Genomic DNA, 19,746 nt, shown 5'->3' with positions numbered 1-19,746 from the left:
TGGGTCGGGAAGATCCCCTGGAGAAGGCAATGGCAACCCACTCCAGTATTCTTGCCTGGAGAATACCATGGACGGAGGAGCCTGGAGGGCTCCAAAGTGAAAGCGAAAGTCGCTCAGTCGTGTCCGACTCTTTGTGACCCCATGGACTATACAGTCCATGGAATTCTCCAGGCCAGAATACCAGAGTGGGTAGCCTTTTCCTTCTCCAGATCTTTCCAACCCAGGGATTGAACACAGGTCTCCCGCATTGCAGGCGGATTCTGTACTAGCTGAGCCACAAGAGAAGCCCAAAACCCTACCAAAGCCCAGCAATGGTGCGGAATCACCGTTATCGCCGGAACCCCGCTGGGGCGCAGCGTGTCTCCCTCTACCCGGAGGGCCCGGTCAGATGGGAGATGCACCCTGAAACCACGCCTCGGATGTCCCGCCCCTAAGGGTTCGGGAGTCCCGGCTCCTTCGCCCTTTCAGCGCCTGCTCCTTCCTAGCCAATCGGGAAGAAGATTTTTTTTTATCCCGCCTCCTTCGGCTGCATCGCCAGCCAATCAGACCACGCCATGGAGAGTCAGCAAGGAAATGGCGAAGCCAGCCGGCCCAATGGCAGCTTCCCGGGAGGCAGGCCCCGCCTCTCGGCGGACGGGCTGCGCTGCACCGGACGGAGCGGCCGCGATTCAAGGTGGGTGATGCGGTCTCAGCCCTTAAGGCCGCGTCTAGGCAGCGCGGCGTCTGGGGGCGCGGGTGTGGCCCCCGTGGGCCCTGCCGGCTCCGCGCCCAGGTTTCACCTCAGCCTGCTCAGCACGCGCGGCCGCCGTGTCCTTGGGCGTGCAGCCGGGGGCGGGGGTGACCGATACGCCGGCGGCCTCCAGGGCGCATGCGCTGCCGGCTCCGTGGGGTCAGAGGTCGGGAGGAAAGTCAAGGAAGGAGCCGGGTTGGGCACCTGGCCCTGAAGTCAGCGGTCGAAAGAAATGGGCCCACCAGAGGTCGCAGGTCACGGGAAGGGCACTTTGTGGCTCTGGCCAAGTGCCGGGCTCTGGGCTAAACATGTGGCCTCTTCGAGCCCCCCTCCATCCCCGTGACCCCTTATCACAGATGAGAAAACCCAAGGTCATTCGGCAGGCAGGGAGGCAGTTCCAGAAGGACCTTGATGCGGGGGGCGGGGGAGAGGAATTTGATCTTGAGGGTTATTTAAGCCTTTAAGGGGTTCCAGCAGGGAAAGGCTGGGGGGTGTAAAGGGTGAGGTTTGGCCTGGGTTCACATCAGGAACCCCCCCTTCAGTGTGCGACTTTGGGCAAGTCACTTAACATGACTGAGCATCTCATCTGTGACCCCTAGCACTGTGCCTGGCACGGCGAGCTCTCAATAAATGCTGGTGGCGGTTGGCAGTGTTACCTGGGTCAGGTTGGAGGTTGAGAGGGGTAGCTCCTGGGAACAGGAAGGCCATCTGCGCCTCTGACAGGGATGAGGGTGAGCAGGGGACAAGATGCCACAGTGGCACTGGGGTCAAAGGTCAGGGCACCTGCCGTGCTGGAGTTTCATGTGGGGAGGACCACACCTGTCTGGGACCCACCTGTGCCTGCCTCTTTTCACACCCCACAGATGCGCTGCCTGACCATGCCCATGCTGCTTCGGGCCCTGGCCCAGGCCCAGGCCGCACGTGCAGGTAGGACCAAGGGCACCTTTCCTGGGTGTGGGGGCCCAGCCTCCCGGCATGAGGTCACATTTGCACGGCATAACCCTTCTTGCAGGGCATGCAAGTGTCCGCGGCCTCCACAGCAGCGCAGTGGCAGCCACCTACAGTGAGTCCCGGGATTTCTGAGCCTCAGGCTTGGTGATCATGGTCCTGCCGGGGGCAGGGGAGAAGGCCTGGGTTCTCATCCTGGCTTTGCTGGGGGCTCCCCCTCTTGGAGCCTGAGTTTCCCCTCTGTAAAATGAAGCGGGTGATCAGATGATTCATGGGGGTGGGGTCTGTTATTGCAGGGCGTAGGTTGGGGGTGGTCCTTCCCTGTGGCTATACATGTGATCTCAGACCCTCCCTGCGTGGGACAAGGAGGGGGCTGCCAGGTGTGAGCCCTGGGAGCCTGTACCTCCTCCTCAGGACCCAAGCACCCAAGCCTCACCTGCGTTCCCTCCGGGCCTGGATGGCCTCACAGGGTTAGGGAGAAGCAGGCCAGGACTGCCCCTGGCCGGAGGCCAGCCTCGAGGGTTGCTTGCTGAGGCAAGGGGCATTTGGTGAATGAACAAGCCCCGGGGTCCCAGCTCTTACATCTAGGAGGCCAGGCCTCGTCTCCTGAGCTGGAGTCCTTGAAGAGGGCCTGTGCGTGGCCCCTGCCATGGCCTCTCTGCCCGCCTCCCCTGCAGAATATGTGAACCTGCGGGAGCCCTCGATGGACATGAAGTCGGTGACTGACCGGGCAGCACAGACCCTGCTGTGGACCGAGCTCATCCGAGGTGGGCCCGGGGGATGGGAGGCTTGAGGCAGGCTCAGGGGGGATAGAGATGTGTGAGGGAGGAGGGGCCCCCCCCACCGTGCCTGTGCCGCCCCCAGGCCTGGGCATGACCCTGAGCTACCTGTTCCGTGAGCCCGCCACCATCAACTACCCGTTTGAGAAGGGCCCGCTGAGTCCGCGCTTCCGCGGGGAGCACGCACTGCGCCGTTACCCGTCCGGGGAGGAGCGCTGCATCGCCTGCAAGCTCTGTGAGGCTGTCTGCCCGGCCCAGGTACGCGCGGACCCCGGCTGACTGCCACCCTGACCCCGGCTGCTGGGAGGGGGAGGCCGCAGTCTGCTGCAGAGAGAGTAGTGGGCAGCCCTGGGTCCCGATTCTCAACCCCCTGCTGGATGTGTGTCCCCAGGGAAGTCCCCTCCCACTCTGAGCCACTTGCCCCGTGATAGGAACTGTGAGGCCTTGTTGCCGGAGCCAACTCAGAGGTGGTGAGTCAACGGAGGGAAGCTTCCAGTCCTGAGCAGACCATGGACACACTTGGGTACTGCCCTTGGGGGTCTGGTCGTGAGTGTGAGAGCCAGGCCGGAGCCACGAGGCGCCACTTGAAGGTCTCCACTTTGACGTGGGCGGCAGCAGTGTCAGAAGCCCTGCCTACACATGTGCCCTTCACAGGGCCAGACCCGGGGACACTCGGACCACAGCAGGGCACTCTCTGCCCCTGGCTGCAGCTCCTTTGAGCCCCTGGCATTTGGTTCTGTCAGAGGGTCCCGCATGGACTGCCGAGAGTCACGGCCTGTGGGTGCAGAAACAGACAAAGTGGGGGCACTCAGGTGGTGGATGTGCCCGGCAGGTACCCAGCAGGCACAGGGGTTCTGACTGTCCACACAGCGTCCCCCTCCCAGCGGTTGCTCCAGCCACGTCTCTGTGACTCAGGACGGCTCCCGTCTGAGTCCTGGCTCGTCTCCTTCACCACTCCCAGGTTCTGCAGCCCATGGGCTGTGGCCTTGCGGTCCCCAGTCTCTGGAACATGTAGGAGCCCCCCCCCCCAAAATAACAGTGGCATCCAGGCAGTGAGTGCCAACCATAGACCAGCACTGTGCCAAACTCATGACCTCTCTGCAACAACTCTAGGTTGGACAAGGTTATTATCCCCATTTTTGTAGAGGAGGAAACTGAGGCACAAAGAGAGAGGCTACTAGCCAAAGGTCCCACCGTGAGCGGTGGGCCTTACACTCCTGGGGATGTCTCAGGGCCGTGGCTACATCCCTTTGAAGGTCCTCGCCTCTGGGGAAGCCCTGGGCCACCCCTTCCTTCGGCTGGTGCCAGGCTGCCCCCCGGGAACTGAGAGTTAAGGACCTGTGTTTGAGTCTGGGCTCTGCCCCTCGTTTACTCGGTGGCTTTGGGAAGGCTCTCCACCTTTCTGAGCTCCAGTTTTTTCATCCATTAAATGGAGATAACTAGGTGTAGTTGGGAGGGTTGTTCAACATATGGTCCGCAGAGAGTGGGCATTATTTACAGGGTGAGACCCCCCAGACTGCAGGTGCCCTGGTGTGCCAGGCAGGCAGCAGCCCTCTCCTCGTGGGACTCCCATTCTCAGGCAGGAGGGGCTGGCAGATAGCAAATGAGAGTGTCAGCTCGGGCAGGCACACAGAGGCTGAAGTCATGGCTGTGCCAGGTGGCCTCTTAGGAGGGGAGTCAGGAAAGGCCCACGAGGTGGAGAGTGGACGACAGAGGGGCCTCTCTGTAGGCCCATGTGGGGCTGGATCCTGTGCCAGGGCCCAGGGCGGCTGGCAGGTGACAGTCCCCTGTGCCACTGCCCAGGCCATCACCATCGAGGCTGAGCCGCGGGCCGATGGCAGCCGCCGGACCACGCGCTATGACATCGACATGACCAAGTGCATCTACTGCGGCTTCTGCCAGGAGGCCTGCCCCGTGGACGCCATCGTGGAGGTGAGCGGGGCCCCGCGGTGGGGGAGGCGGGGGCGGGGGCTCCTGGCGGGCCTGACAACTGCGCCTGCGCCCCGCCCGCAGGGCCCCAACTTCGAGTTCTCCACCGAGACGCACGAGGAGCTGCTGTACAACAAGGAGAAGCTGCTCAACAACGGGGACAAGTGGGAGGCTGAGATCGCTGCCAACATCCAGGCCGACTACCTTTACCGATGACCGGCCGACCCGCGGCCCCTCCTGCCCAATAAAAAGCTCTGACTTCCCCCACCACCTCTGTCATGCATCTGCTGTCTGAGCCGGGACCATCTGCAGCCTGTGGATTCTTCCGGTGGATCAGATTCTTGGACCGAGTTGCCTTACCTGTGCGACCCGCTGGGCCCCGCCCACAGCAGCCTGCGGCCCACAGGTCTTCCTGGGCATGTTTCGCAAAGGCTTAGCTGAAGGTCAACTCAGGCCACTGTTTGCATAATCCTGAGTGATCAGTTGGGGAGGCCCGGGCCTGTCCTCTCCTGAGGACCACCCACAGCTGAGACTCTCGAGAACCTAGAGCCTGCTGAGAAAGGGGGCTCTCCAGGAATAAGTTGGGCAAAGTCTCCTTTGCCCAAGTGCAGACAGAAGTACATCAAGAAGCAGGAACTTGGATAGGCCAGGGCATCCTTGCCAGGGGCAGGGTGGGGAAGCCTGCTGTGGGGTAACAGTCACGAGGGAATGACACAAGCACTGCTGCCCGTGAGCTGGCTTTGCCTGTCCTCCAGCCACATCCCTTTTCCTCCCCAAGTTCCGCAGGGCAGACTGCTGGCGTGGCCTGTGCTGCTCCGACTTCCTGCTTTGTAGCCCCAGCAAAGCGATGTGGTTCCTTCTGGGGCCACACGCAAGCCCAGTGGCAGTAGAATAGCCCCAACAACCCCTTCTGACTCCGTGCTGAGCGGTGTGAGAGCATTTCAGTTCATTCTCAGCAGTGAGGAAGCTGGCTTAGAGAGGTGAAGTGACTTGCTCAGGGTCACACAGCATGCACCTTGAGGGAAAAACTGAGGTCTGAGAGATCTCAAGAATTCCCTTCATCATTTCCAAAAGTGCTTTTTTACAAAACACTAATCTCCCCAGATGCTTCTTAGAAGGGGGAGGGTGTTCTTTGGATCGGTAAATGTAGGAAGTGCCCCAAGGGGCCTCTCCCTTCTGGGACAGGCTCTGCCCAGCGTATTCAAGGCTCTGAGAAGGCCTGCAGCAGAGAAGCCCAGACTTTGCCTAACTCACTCCTGGAGAGCCCCCTTTCTCAGATCACCTGCTGACATCTGGGCCTGCTTACCAGGCCCTGCTGGGCCATCTCCCAGGACCTGTGTGGTCCCATTGGCCAAGGTTTTGGGGCCCTTATAATCCATAAAGTGGCTCAGAAGTAAGAAGTACAGGACCGGAAAGGAATACTTGAGCCCTGGGAGTGTCCGTGAGTCCAGCACTGCTAGTGCTGGCGGCTGCTGGGAGCAGGAACTCCAAAAAACAGGCCAGCTGTCAGAGGCAGGCTTGAATATCCTAAAGCACTTCTAGTTTTGCTTTTATCAGACATACTCAGTGTTAGACGCTTGACATGGAGTCTATCTGTACACAGGAAAATTGTTCAGTCACTGTCGTGTCCAACTCTGACTCCATGCACTCCAGCACACCAGGCTTCCCTGTCTTTCACCATCTCCCGGAGTCTGCTTAAACTCGTGTCCATTCAGTTGATGATGCCATCCAACCATTTTGCCCTCTGTTGCCCCCTTCACCCGCCCTCAATCTTTTCCAGCATTGGGGTCTTTTCTAATGAGTTGGCTCTTTGCATCAGGTGGCCAAAGTACTGGAGCTTCAGCATCAGTGCTTCCGATGAATATTCAGGGTTGATTTCCTTTAGGATTGAATGGTTTGATCTTACTGTCCAAGGGACTCTCAAGAGTCTTCTCTAGCACCACAGATGAGCCTGTCCAGCTCCTGACTTAATTCCTTCCCTTACTGCTGGGTCAGCTCTAAGGCCATTTTGAAACATGTTAAGAGTTCCAGTTTGCCCTGCATGGGAAGCACTGACCTGAGGCCCCCAGTGGTACTCAGTTCAGTTGTGTTGAAGTTTCTCCTTGAAAGTAGCCCTACCAGAAGTGTCCCCATTCTTCTGAAGACACCCTGGCTGTGACTCAGTTTCCAGCCCCCAGCTCTGGGGCTCCATTTGCCCACCCCTCAGAGGCCCCTGGGCTTCCCTTGTAGCTCAGTTGGGAAAGAATCTACCTGCAATGCAGGAGACCCAGATTCGATTCCTAGGTTGGGAAGATCCCCTGGAGAAGGGAATGGCAACCCACTCCAGTATTCTTGCCTGGAGAAGCTCATGGACAGAGGAGCCTGGCGGGCTACAGTCCATGGGGTCACAGGAGTTGGACACCACTAAACCACCACCACCACCACCACCACCAGAGGCCCTTCCTCTGCCGTGGGGGTTCAAGGATCACCAGAGCTGACCCACTGGGTAGTCTTGGCCAGTCCAAAGTGCAGGCAGCTGGACAGTGGTGACCCACAGGCTGGGACCGGATATGCTGCATGAAGCTAATAGGAGTAAGGACCCAGGGACAAGTCCAGCCACAGGAGGAGCGAGAGTGAGGGCAGAGCACTGCCCAGTGTCTGCGGCTGCAGTCTGCTGCCTGGCCCTCGGCGTCCTGCTGCTACTGAGGGAAGAGGCCCAGAGAAGGGCAGCTGCCCACCCAAGGGCCCAGAGCACTGGGCTTGGAGTCCAGGCGGGTGCTCAGAAACAGGAAGAGAGCAGCACCTGTGTGACTACAACCTCACTCGAGGGGAGGGGTCCCAGAGGTGGGGACACGTGGGTCTCGGGCCCCAGGTCTGAGCCTATTGAGGGTCCCGTCAGCCACAGGCCCAGGTGGTGGAAGTCCCGCCAGGTAGCCCCTGGGCCTGGGCTGAGCACGTCCCCACATCCCAGCCTTGTAGACGTGCACGGTGGGCGCCAGTGTCTGCCCTGGGGTCTGGGCCTCCTCGCCCGGGTTAGGCGGCTCAAGGCTCCGAACGGTTTCCCACCCGCGGGGCGAGGAAGCGAGGGCCCAGCCGGAGGCCTGCCTCCCACCCGCCCTCCTGCCAGGGCTCCTGCACCGGCTCCAGGACTCCGGGGGCAGGTCCAGGGCGGCCCGGGGGCGGGGCTTCCCTGGCTCCGCCCCTCCCGGCCCCGCCCGTCGGGAAAAGTGAGTTGCGTGGGCGCCGCGGAGGCAGCGAGAAGTTGAGCCAGGAGATCCGAGCGTAGCCGAGCAGTGCCGCGTGAGGCCGACCCGGGGTGAGTGCCCCAGCGGGGGCTACAGGGCCCCCCGTTCTGCCTGCCGCCCTCGCTTCCCTCCGCCCCGGAAGGGAGTCTTGGCGCCCCGACCCGTGTGGATCAGTAGAGGCAGCTCAGTCCGCAGGCCCGTGGGTGTCAGCCCTTGTTGGGGGTTCGGGGCTGGGGGTGCACGGACGCGACTCAGAGGAGGAAGGGGAGGAGAATGGGGGGTGTTAACAGCCTGTGACCCCCCTGTGGCCTGGCTGCCGGGCCAGGCTGTGCTCAGAGCTTTCTCTGCTGCATCTTCCTGGGAGGGAGGGACCCATTCTACAGGTGCGGAAACTGAGGCCCAACCCAACTAGGAAGAGGCAGAACTAGAAGAGAGCGCAGACCCTCGCCTGCAGCGCGGCTCATCGCGGCGAGCCAGGGGCTCAGAGGAGAGGTGTCCGGAGGAGCTGGCCTTAGCCTCCAGCCTCCCAAGGGAGAAAGAGGCGAGGGGCACAAAGTGACTAGTCTGGACCCTGAAGGACCTGGGCCCCTTCATTTGCTCTGTAAATGTCGCGGGGTGTGGGTCCTGGCTCAGGCAGCGGCCAGGGTAGAGGAGGGGGAGGGGATGAGCCGGTGGAGGGCTGAAACGCCAGGGGAGGGGTCTGACCAGGTCTCTGGACTCCTGTGCTTGACCACCCAAGGGAAGGGCCATGCCCCGGGGCCCTGAGAGACAGGTACCAGGCAGGACTGGTCACAGCAGCTGTCCAGGACTGCTGCCCGCCAGGATCCCGGATCTAGCTCCCTGCAACCCCTCATTTGGCCAGCCCCACCTTTCAGGGTGCCTGGGGCAAGGAACAACCCTCCCCCTGAGAACACACGTTGGGCCAGAACTTCCAAACCTGCAGCCGGGGCTCCTGCCTGGCTTGGCCACCTGCTGACCCGTCTATAAAACAGGGGTGCAGTGCCCCCTCCCCCAAGGCCTGCTGTTAGTTTTAAATGAGGTAGTGGAGGTGAGGAGGTACATGTGGACCCTGGTTATTTTTATCTCCCCACCAGGTTCTGCCTCTGCTTGGTGGCCAAGTCCCGTTCACCCAAAGAGGAAGTGGAGGCCCAGAGAGGGTGGGAGAGTCCCCCAAGGACACACAGCTAACCCCAGCTTGGGCAGGGCTCAGACCCTCTGTCCCTGGGCCGCCCACCCACTCTCCCCTATTCAGGGCCCCCAGCTAATTCTCGCCATTCTCTCCAGCTGGGGAAGGGGCTGCCTTTCCTATTTACTCTTAAGTTAATCAGACCCAGGGGAGGAAGTGACCTGCTAGGTGGCTCCAGCCCAGGCAGCGGGCGGGGCGCTCTGGCGCCAAACGTTCACCCTCAGCGGGGCCCTCACCCAGCGGTGCCCCTTCCCCCCATCAATGGGAGAGCTAAGGAAATGGAGTCCCACAGAGGGGCTGGGGGCCAGCCCCGGGCCCCCAGGGCAGTGGCCGTGGAGCCCTGGCCTGTGAGCTGGGCGTCCACAGGGCCCATCGGAGGCCAGGGGAGCCTCCGCCGCGCTGACGTTGGAGCAGAACCCCCGCCAGGCCCTTCCTGCCCTTCGGTTTCCATAGTTTCACTTTTGGTGGTTTCGACACCTGGAGGACTCCTCCCGGGGCTGCGGCGGGACTGCCCAGGCCCCAGGGGAAGGTCCTCCTCGCTCAGAGGCCCTGCCCGTCCCCTGTGTCCTCCCCGAGGCCCAGGGGTGGCCCCCACCCCCTCAGCACACAGATGCCACAGGGAAGAGGCAGGCTCCGACTGCCCGAGGGGCCAGGCCAGACCTCAGCCCCGTGTCCTTGTCATGAGTGCTCCCTGGGCTGGAAAGGCGAGGGCTCCAGCTCGCCTCGGCAGGTCAGGAGGCCAGCACTGGAGGTGGCCTTTGACCTGGGGCCCTGAAGAGGTGAGGGCAGGTCACGGAGAGGGGACGACAGGAGGTGGGGCCAGGTGTGAGAAGAGCCAGTGTTGCTAGGAGCCGCCAGGGCAGGGGGTGCAAGGGTCTCAGACAACTCAGACCCAGCTGGGAAGGAGCTTGTTGTTGGACTCTGGGTCCGGCCGAGGGGTCAGCTGCGCTGCCTACTTCCAGTGTGACCTCAGCACCCCGCCGAGCTGCCCTGGGCCTCAGTTTTCCCATCTGTCAGATGGGGTGGTGACAGACCTTGCGGGACCATAGGAGCACGGAGTCCCTAGCTGGTGGGCAGCTGCCTGTTTCCTGCCTCCTGGCCTGAGCCCCCATGCCTGCCCGCCCCGCAGGACCATGGGCTCCATGTTCCGGAGCGAGGAGGTGGCACTGGTCCAGCTCTTCCTGCCCACAGCTGCCGCCTACACCTGCGTGAGCCAGCTCGGGGAGCTGGGCCTGGTGGAGTTCAGGGATGTGAGTGGGGCCGGGATGCGGGTGGGGGGAGGCCTCGTCCCTGGGCGTCCCAGAGGGTGGACCATCGCCCTCTATTGATCCCCGGCCCAGCTTGCGTCCCGGGGGCCTCTGCCACTGGGTGCTCTGTTCTCAGGAAGGCTGTCTTTACTCATGCCTGCCCCAGCCTGGGTTTAGCCAGGCCTCAGCCCTGGTCCACACAGCGTCTAGTTGTCTTCACTTGGGCATAGGAGGGTCATGGTGTGGTCAGCACCTTTTGGAAGAGGCAAAGGCCTCCCCCAAATGGCCTAAGGAGAGCCAGCCTGGCCCTTGTGGGGGAACTCCTTGGCCCCCCGGCCTGGAATCCTGACCCTTCCATGCACAACCACAGCTCAACGCCTCAGTGAGTGCCTTCCAGAGACGCTTCGTGGTGGATGTTCGGCGCTGTGAAGAGTTGGAGAAGACCTTCAGTGAGTTGGCCCTAGGCCCACGCACCCCAGGCAAACTTCCTAGAGGAGGTGCCAGCAGAGCTTGGTCTGAAAGGAAGAGTCCCAGGCACCTAGTTGGAAGGCAGAGAAGGGAGAGCCAGGCCAGGGCAGCTGGGATCTGTGGGGTGTTCTTGAGTGAGCTGAGCTGATGCCCAGGCCAAGGTTTGGATGAGCCCTTAGTGCCGAGTGAGGACTTGGGACATCATTCTGCACGTGCTGAGAGCCACCCGTAGGTCTCTAAGCAGGAGAGAAACATGGACAGAACTTTCTCCGCTGTAGGTGGACTGGGGTGAGCAGAGGCCACCAATCTTGGCTTGGTGCCCCAAGGAGTAGCTTCTACTTGGACCTGGGCAAGAAGGACCCCTGCCCTGGGTTGTGTTCCAGAAACCCCTCCCAGGAGGACCCGGCACTGTGGGAGGATAGAGCATGTCTGGTTAACGGTTAGCTTGCCTGATGGGTTTTAAGTAGTCAGGCAGGTCCTCCGTGGGCCTGCATGCAAGCTGCCGTCCGAGGCCCTGCAGCGCTAGGCCGCCTGCTGGAAGCCACTGTGGGACCCAGGCCAGGGGCTGGGGATGGACGGAGGGCAGCCCAGAAGAGCCTCGGACGGGGAAGCAGAGTAAGCACACAGGGGTGGAGGTTTATCCTGAGGTTTTTCTGGGGTCTTGGACTCAGTGAGTCAGTTGGCTGGTGGCTAGGGGAATTTGAGGTGACATTTAGAATCCCCTAGATGTTAGCCAGCCCTTGGCTGTGTGTGTGTGCTCGGTGGCTCTGTTGTGTCTGACTCTTTGTGACCCCATGGACTGCAGCCCACCAGGCTCCTCTGTCCGTGGAATTCTCCAGGAAAGATTACTGGAGTGGGTTGCCATTTCCTTCTCCAGGGGATCTTTCCAACCCAGGGATCGAACCCGGGTGTCCTGTGTCTGTTGAACTGGCAGGCAGAATTCTTTGCCTGATGAACCGCTGGGGAAGCCCTCCAGCCCTTGGCTAGTGGTGGCCATTAGCTGGTGGCGGCCCCTGAGCGGCGCCCCCTGACACCCTTCCCCTCCGCACCCAGCCTTCCTGCAGGAGGAGGTGCGGCGGGCTGGGCTGATGCTGCCTCTGCCCGAGGCGGGGCTGCCGGCGCCCCCGCCCCGCGACCTTCTGCGCATCCAGGAGGAGACTGACCGCCTGGCTCAGGAGCTCCGGGACGTGCGGGGCAACCAGCAGGCCCTGCGGGCCCAGTGGCACCAGCTGCAGCTCCACTCTGCCGTGCTGGGCCAGGGCCACAGTCCCCCGGTGAGTGTAGCTCCCTGGGCAGGGGCACGGGGCGGGGGTGCGGGGCCCCCCCTGGGCTGGGTCTCACGGGGCCTCTTGGCTCCTAGTCGGTGGCCACTCACACCGATGGGCCCTCGGAAAGGACCCCCCTGCTCCAGGCCCCCGGAGGGCCGCACCAGGACCTGAGGGTCAAGTAAGTGAGGGGCAGCTTGGCGCTCTTTCCAGCCCAGTGCGGACTCCTTGTTCAGTACTCCCTCAGACTGCCCCTTGCTGCCTCCTCCCTTGGGCCTGGGATTCCCCTCTGCCCGACAGGTTTCTCCCCTCCTGGAGTGTGCCGGGTGGGCTCCTGCCCTCCCCGTGGGGGTGAGGGGTGGTGTGCCTGGCCGGGATGGGGAGGCAGGGTGGAGGGGAGGGGAGGTCGGCGCAGCCCCTGCCCAGCCCCGCCTGGTCCCGCAGCTTCGTGGCCGGTGCGGTGGAACCCCACAAGGCCGCGGCCCTGGAGCGCCTGCTCTGGAGGGCCTGCCGCGGCTTCCTCATCGCCAGCTTCCGGGAGACGGAACAGCAGCTGGAGGACCCAGTGACGGTGCGCGGGTGCGGGCCGGGGGCGGCTTGGGTGGGAGTGCGGCCCTCCGGGCGCAGGGACTGCAGGGTGACCTGGGCGCCCCTCCGCAGGGTGAGCCTGCCACGTGGATGACCTTCCTCATCTCCTACTGGGGCGGGCAGATAGGGCAGAAGATCCGCAAGATCACTGACTGGTGAGCCCCCCAGGGCCCTGGATGTCCCCTCCACCCCACACCAAGCCTGCGCCGTCCTCCACACTCCCGCGCACGTGGCCTGGACCCCAGGCACCTGCTCACCGCCCCGCTCCCTGCCAGCTTCCACTGCCATGTCTTCCCGTTTGCGGAGGAGGAGGCAGCCCGGCATGCAGCCCTGCAGCAGCTGCAACAGCAGAGCCAGGAGCTGCAGGAGGTGGGTGCCCGCAGCCAGGGTGGACCTCCGGCCGCCACCCCCGCGGCCCACTGCCGCCCTGATCACCTGCTCCGGCCGCAGGTCCTGGGGGAGACGGAGCGCTTCCTGAGCCAGGTGCTGGGCCGCGTGCAGAGGCTGCTGCCGCCCTGGCAAGTGCAGATCCGCAAGATGAAGGCCGTGTACCTGGCCCTCAACCAGTGCAGCGTGAGCTCCACGCACAGGTGCCTCATCGCCGAGGCCTGGTGTGCCACGCGTGACCTGCCCACCCTGCAGCAGGCCCTGCAGGACAGCTCGGTGAGCGGGGCCCTCCCGCCCACCCACGCTGCCAGGCAGGGGCTCCTCCTCACAACACACTGCCCATTCCCAGTGCCACAGGTGCCCTGCCTTTGCTGGGGCTCACCCTCCTCCAGGGAGTCCTCCATGATGGCTCTGGCTCAGCAAGCCCTCTCCCCACCCCCACTTCCCCCAAGGCCCTGGGATGGGCCGTTGTACCCTGCGGGCCATGCTGGGTGTTGTTAGAACCACGTTCAGATCCGGGTTCTGCAGGCCCCAGCCCTGCGACCTTGGGCTGACTGGAGGGAGCCTTGGGCTCATCTGTGAAATGGGTGTGCCGACCCTGCCTCCCGGGGGTGGCCACTGTAGGCAAGGTCACTGGTGGCAACCAGGGGCTCCTTCTCCCCAGCCACCTGGATGGGGAGAAGCATGCTTGTTTCCCAAGTGACTTCTGGGCCAGTCTCTGGCTGTCTCTAAAGCCCCCTGAACAGGGGGCAGGTGGGGCTGGTCGTCTGGTTTCACAGGGAGAGAAGGGGCTGCCCCGGGTCCCTGGGCTGCCACCCAGTGAATCCCCACAGTGCTCTGCCTCTCCAGCTCTGCCTGGCTTGGGGTGGGGTGGGGTGGTCCGAGGCCCCTGGAGGCCCCTGCAATCAGCCTTCTCTGTTTGTCTGTCTGCCTCCCGGGTGCCCCAGAGCGAGGCAGGTGTGAGCGCCGTGGTTCACTGCATCCCCTGCCGGGACATGCCCCCCACGCTCATCCGTACCAACCGCTTCACGGCCAGCTTCCAGGGCATTGTGGACGCCTATGGTGTGGGCCGCTACCAGGAGGTCAACCCGGGTGAGAGTCGCCACCTCCCGCAGCCCCGGCCTTCAGGAGGGTCAGCTGCTGCCCTGGGTGGAAGGCTGGCAGGGCTGCATCTCCACGCTGGGGCTGCCCCAGCCTCCTGGGATGAGAGACGCCCTGCTTCTCATGCTCTCGGGGGGAGCCCGGGGTCTTCGAGTTTACCCCCAACAAACCCCACCTTGTTACACATACAAGGGAGCCAGCCAAGTTGTGCAAAGAACAACAGCTTTGCAGTAGGAGTGGCCTGGGTTTGAGATCCTACTTGCTTACCTTGAGTTTTTTAGCTTCTCTGAGCCTCAGTTTCCTCATCTGTAAAATGGAGATAACGGTTCAGCTCTGAGCAGTCTTGGGAAGATGAATGATCACCAAAGGTTGCAAACCAGTGGCCCACGAGGCCAGAATCAGTCTGCTGTTTATGTTTTGTTTGGCCACGTTGTCCAGACACGTTGAAAGGTTTGAGTTGGGTCAGGTTTTCCCAAAAGCAGACCCTGAGGTGGGGTCTCTGGTGCAAGTGGTCTCTTAAGAGAGGTGTTCCTGGGAGAAACCAGTAAGGGACCTCAGGGGATGGGGAGGCGTGTGGGGAAGGGAGGGCTGAGCAGGACCAGTCCTGGGTGAAGTCCGGCCACACTGGAGTGTGTCTGTCTCAAGGCTGACAAGCAGGGCTTCCACACCCGGCGCCCTCAGCTGTCAGCCAGCCCTGACGGGTGGGCAGTGAGGCCATCAGCTCCTGGCACATCCTGGGTGCTCACCAGCCTGGAGACGCTGCTGCTCAGAGAGTGGTGCATCTGGCAGGGGCCCACACACAGCTGTCGAGGGCCCCGTGCCACCCGGGCAGAGCGTCTGCTGCAGGCACCAGGGCTTAAAGTGGGAGTTTTGGCAAAAGTCTGTCTTTTCCCAAGACTTTGGCAAAAAGTAAGAGATTTGGCAGCATGGTGCCCACCCCCAGGAGACTGGAGCTGGGTGCGGCCGCCCCTCCCGTTTGGGTCCATCCTGGGGCCAGCGGGCACTGGCTCCCTCCCTCCCTGGCCCCAGCCACCTTCCTGAGCCCCGTGGGACCTGGCCTGTCACCTGCCCTGTCGCTCTCCTTCCAGACAGCACTCCCCCTGAGGCAGGCTGGCTTCCATGTGCCCAGGGGCCCAGGGGCCCCGGTGTCGCTGGGTGAGGGCTGCAGGGCGTCTCCATGTGATCCTGGAGGAGGGGTCTGGGCGTGAAGCGTGAGGAGGGCCCTTTCACGAGGGGGACTTAGTCCGAGGCCGGGGAGGGGTCCTGCTTCACCTGGTGGGCAAGAGAAAGGGTTAGGGGCCCCCAAGGTGGTACGAGCAGGACCTGAGGGCAGAGTCTGGGGCTATGTGGACCGAGGCCCGGATCTCGTGTCCTCTGGGGCCTGCTGGCCCTCCAGGATAGCACCTGGGAGCTTGATGTGCGCTCTCCCCGACACACACTTCGCCTGCCCGTAGTTCCTCTGCGTTGGCAGGTGGCAGTCTGCTTGGAGCAGCCTGATCCCCAGATATCCACAGCTGCTGATGTGCCCCCAGCTCTCAGCAATAGCTCCGCAGGGTATTCATTTGCTCGGGCTGCCGTAACAGAGCATCCCCGATGGGGTGGCTTCAACACTGGGTATTTATCGTATCTCCGTTCCCGAGGCTGGGAACCTGAGGTCAGGGTGTTAGGGCTGGTTCCTCCTGAGAGCTTGAGGGGTCTTCTGTTCAGGCCTCTCTCCTTGGCTGGGAGGCAGCCGTCTTCACGTTCGCATGGCCTTCTCCAGTGTCTGTGTCTAAGGTCCAAATTCACCCATTTTATAAGGACAGCAGTCATATTCAATTAGGACCCACGCAAATGACCTCATTTTCACTTGGTTACATCTGTAAAGATTGTATCTCCAAATGAGGTCACTTTCTAAGGACCTGGGGGGTTAGGACTCCAACCTACCTTTGAGGGGGCGAGGGGCACAATTTGACCCATAACTGGGATGTGCATTAGGATCCTAACATCTATGAGAAATTTTCCCCATTTGCTAAAGGGAAGCTGAGGCCCCAAAGACTGAGTGACCAAGTTGGCCTTCTGGAACTTGCTATGGGCCAGCCAGGACTTCCACTGGACTCTCTGTGCTTCTCCTTAAAGCTCTTCTCATAAATAATAGCTAGAACTAATGAGTTTATATTGCTTATTTATGGCCTGCTGTCTCATTTTTAATAGCCCCAGAAAGTAGTAGTAGTATTATCTCCATTTTGCCCATGGGGAGCTGGAGGTTCAGAGAGGTTAAGAGGCTAGCCAAAGGTTGCACAGCTAGTAGACGGCTGGCTCTTGCATGCAGGCAAGCGGTATGGCATCCCTGCCTGGCAAACACCACCTTTGTGTCTCCTGTGGCCCTGGGCCCTGGCTCGGGGGCCCCTCTGCGGGGCCGGGGTCATGGCTGACTGCGTGGCCCTCTCTGCCCACAGCACCCTACACCATCATCACCTTCCCCTTCCTCTTTGCTGTCATGTTCGGTGACGTGGGCCACGGGCTGCTCATGTTCCTCTTCGCCCTGGCCATGGTGCTGGCCGAGAACCAGCCGGCTGTGAAGTCAGCGCAGAACGAGGTGAGGAGTGGCGGGGGGCTGGGGGTGGGGGTGGGGGGAGAAGCGGGGGTGCAGGCACAGCCGGGGCCCGGGGCCAGCTCTCACTACACCCACACCCCCAGATCTGGAGGACCTTCTTCGGGGGCCGCTACCTGCTGCTGCTCATGGGCCTGTTCTCCGTCTACACTGGCTTCATTTACAATGAGTGCTTCAGCCGTGCCACGGCCATCTTCCCCTCGGGCTGGAGCGTGGCGGCCATGGCCAACCAGTCCGGCTGGAGGTGAGGCCCGGCTGCTCCCCTACTCCAGCCCCGAGGCCCCTGGGCCCCTGACCACCCCCTCCCCACTCTTGTCACAGCGATGCCTTCCTGGCCCAGCACCAGCTGCTTGCCCTGGACCCCAACGTCACTGGCGTCTTCCTGGGACCCTACCCCTTTGGCATTGACCCTGTGAGTCCTGGCCATCCGTCTGGGTGGTGCGGGCGGGAGGGTGGGTTTGGGCTCCCCGCTCAGGGCCCCTAAGACCAGGGCCTGCCTGGCAGGGCCCACACTGCAGCCATTTGAAAAGCAGAGACGTGAGTCCTGCTAAGGGCAGTGTTCTGTAGCCCTCTCTGCGCCGCCAGGCAGGCACCGTTCTGAGGCCTTGTTGAAATGATTTTGTGTCCAGTCCTTGTGACAACTCAACCGAGTGCATGTCAGTGCAGTCTCCCCATTTCACAGATGAGGAAGCTGAGGGTACATGCCCAGAGTTGCCTGGCCAGAAAGAACTGGGGTAGGGGCCCAGGCTGTGCTCTTAACCATGCCACTGTGCTGCTCCTCATCTGGTGGGTGACGGATTGTGCAGGGGCCCTGGAGGGGCACACACGGGCCGATGAGAGTGACTCGGGTGGGGCGGCCCCTTCGTGACCCCCCCGGCCCTTCTGCTTCCCCAGGTCTGGAGCCTGGCCGTCAACCACCTGAGCTTCCTCAACTCCTTCAAGATGAAGATGTCCATCATCCTGGGGGTCACCCACATGACCTTTGGGGTGGTCCTGGGAGTCTTCAACCACGTGTGAGGGCCGGGGTCCTGGGGTTGAGGGGCTGAGCAGGGCCAGAGTGGCCTGGTGACCCGGCTCCCCACTACTTCGCCCCCGTCCCTGCCCTAGGCACTTCGGCCAGTGGCACCGGCTGCTGCTGGAGACCCTCCCCGAGCTGGTCTTCCTGCTGGGGCTGTTCGGCTACCTGGTCTTCCTGGTCGTCTACAAGTGGCTGAGCTTCACGGCCGCCAGCGCTGCCACGGCCCCCAGCATCCTGATCCACTTCATCAACATGTTCCTCTTCTCGCGCAGCCGCACCAACAAGCCGCTCTTCCAGGGGCAGGTGGGCGGGGCCGGAGCCGGTGGGTGGGATGTGGAAGGGTTGGTGGGCGGGGCCTTGGGCAGGGCCAGGTGGGCCCACTCCCACCACGGGGCCCCGCCCCTTGGCTTCAGGATCCTGATCTGGAAAGCGGGATGCAGACCTGAGGCCGTGAGACGAGGAGGGAGGTCCAAGGACCAGCAGAGATGGTCCAGCAGAAGGGGGCTGGAAGCCTAGGGTGCCACCCTCCCGGAACTCCGTGTGGGGTGGCGTCCCTGCTCCGTGAGGGGCCCCGGCGGAGAAGTGGGGGGCAGGCTCCCTGGGCCCCGGGAGCCGCGTGGCGCCCTGACTCCCGCCCCTCCCTCGCAGGAGGTGGTGCAGTCCACCCTGGTGGTCCTGGCCCTGGCCACGGTGCCTGTGCTGCTGCTGGGCACTCCCCTGTTCCTGCGCCGGAGGCACCAGCGTCGCCAGTCTTCCCGGAGGCGGCAACCGCTGGTAGGGGCAGGGGAGGCGTGCGGGGTGGGTGCGGAGGGTCCCGTCCGGGCTGTGAGAGCCCACCCTGGCCCGTGGGTCTGCTAATGCTCCCACCTCCAGGATGAGGACAAGGCCGGGCTCCTGGGCCAGCCCAACGTGTCTGTGGCCAGTCAGAACTGTGATGAGGAGAAGGCCGGATGCCTCGGGGACCAAGAGGAGGAAGAGGTGGGTGTGGGGACTCCCTGGGTGGCGGGAGGCTGGCGGCCTGGCTTGCCCCTCACTGCTGCTCGTTCCCCTAGTTTGTCCTGTCCGAGGTGTTCATGCACCAGGCCATCCACACCATCGAGTTCTGCCTCGGCTGCATCTCCAACACGGCCTCCTACCTGCGCCTCTGGGCCCTAAGCCTGGCCCACGCCCGTGAGTCCCAGCGCCTGCCCCCACACATCTCCCATTGCTTCCCAGTGTCCCTGTCTGGAAAGAGGGGGTGGTGGGGAGGTCCCCTGCTGACCTTTGTGGAGGATGGGCTTAGGGACGCCCGGGCGGTTCCCACCGCTCCCTCCCTCACCTGCAGAACTGTCGGAGGTCCTGTGGGCCATGGTGATGCGAGTTGGCTTGGGCCTGGGCGGCGAGATGGGCGTGGAGGCCGTGGTGCTGGTCCCCGTCTTTGCCGCCTTCGCCGTGATGACCGTGGCCATCCTGCTGGTGATGGAGGGGCTCTCGGCCTTCCTGCACGCGCTGCGGCTGCACTGGTGAGAGGCCGCGGGCTGGTGTGGGCAGCACGGGGGGCGGGTCATGGGCAGGGGTCCTCTCACCAGCTCTCCTCGTCCCCCAGGGTGGAGTTCCAGAACAAGTTCTACTCGGGCTCCGGCTACAAGCTGAGCCCCTTCACCTTTGCCGTGGAGGATGAGTAATGCCCACGACCTGCCCTTACCGTGCCAAGCAGGAAACAAATTCTGAGGCGGCGGACTTCCTGGTGGTTCAGCAGTTATGACCTCATGCTTCCAGTACAGGGATGGTGCTTCCGATACAGTTTGATCCCTGGTCAGGGAACTAAGATCCCACATGACACACGGTGCGACTGAGTTCAAAAAACAATAAAGATGAAGAAGGCCTAGGACCCGTGCCTTGGTCTTGTGTGAGAGGCAGGGCCTGGGAGGCTGGTGTGCAGGAGCCTGGGCTCTCGCTGGGCTGGTCTTTCCTGGGGAGCCTCTCCTGGTTTGAGGGACACCATCCCAGCCTGTGTCTCTCTGAGGTCTGTCTGTGCAGCTGAAGCTGGTGTGGGGTGTGGAGGTGGGAGGCACTGATCTAGGATCTGGGGCCTTAAGATGTCAGCAGAGGCCCGAGAAGCGCATCTGCAGGACCCCCAGACTCGGGAGCGGGGAAGAGGGCAGAACTAGGACAGAGGACCTATGTGTCCAGCGCATTTTAGCTCAGGATGACTGTTGTCCCAGGCTGGACCAGGGGCAGTGAGTGAGCTCTCCAGCCTTGGAGTTATACAAACTGTAGGAGGATGTCTGGAATACTTGGGGT

General features: G+C 62.6%; 2 protein-coding genes across 3 annotated transcripts; both read left to right on the top strand.

Annotated features, from left to right (window-relative positions):
- Positions 1-593: 593 nt before the first annotated feature.
- NDUFS8 (NADH:ubiquinone oxidoreductase core subunit S8) lies at positions 594-4,656 on the top strand. Of its 2 annotated transcripts, none has more exons than XM_005908890.3 (7): positions 594-673; positions 1,594-1,657; positions 1,743-1,793; positions 2,356-2,445; positions 2,543-2,715; positions 4,261-4,389; positions 4,471-4,656. In XM_005908890.3, the coding sequence occupies exons 2-7, from the start codon at positions 1,594-1,596 to the stop codon at positions 4,600-4,602; spliced, it is 639 nt and encodes a 212-aa protein (XP_005908952.1). In that variant the 5' UTR covers positions 594-673; the 3' UTR covers positions 4,603-4,656. The 2 variants fall into 2 exon arrangements, with proteins under 2 accessions (XP_005908952.1, XP_005908951.1); XM_005908889.3 differs by lacking the exon at positions 594-673 and adding an exon at positions 936-1,101.
- A 2,883-nt stretch (positions 4,657-7,539) lies between these two features.
- Positions 7,540-19,331, top strand: TCIRG1 (T cell immune regulator 1, ATPase H+ transporting V0 subunit a3). The gene is made up of 20 exons (XM_070359182.1): positions 7,540-7,681; positions 9,926-10,046; positions 10,414-10,492; positions 11,565-11,785; positions 11,872-11,957; positions 12,221-12,347; positions 12,437-12,519; positions 12,640-12,733; positions 12,815-13,027; positions 13,699-13,843; positions 16,291-16,430; positions 16,532-16,689; positions 16,767-16,857; positions 17,340-17,458; positions 17,553-17,766; positions 18,112-18,237; positions 18,337-18,441; positions 18,516-18,633; positions 18,788-18,965; positions 19,049-19,331. The coding sequence occupies exons 2-20, from the start codon at positions 9,930-9,932 to the stop codon at positions 19,125-19,127; spliced, it is 2,493 nt and encodes an 830-aa protein (XP_070215283.1). The 5' UTR covers positions 7,540-7,681; positions 9,926-9,929; the 3' UTR covers positions 19,128-19,331.
- The last annotated feature ends 415 nt before the right edge of the window (positions 19,332-19,746 follow it).

This window comes from Bos mutus, chromosome 22 (assembly GCF_027580195.1).
Source record: "Bos mutus isolate GX-2022 chromosome 22, NWIPB_WYAK_1.1, whole genome shotgun sequence".
Taxonomy (NCBI): Eukaryota; Metazoa; Chordata; class Mammalia; order Artiodactyla; family Bovidae; genus Bos; species Bos mutus.
This window is presented reverse-complemented; position numbering and strand designations above follow the sequence as displayed.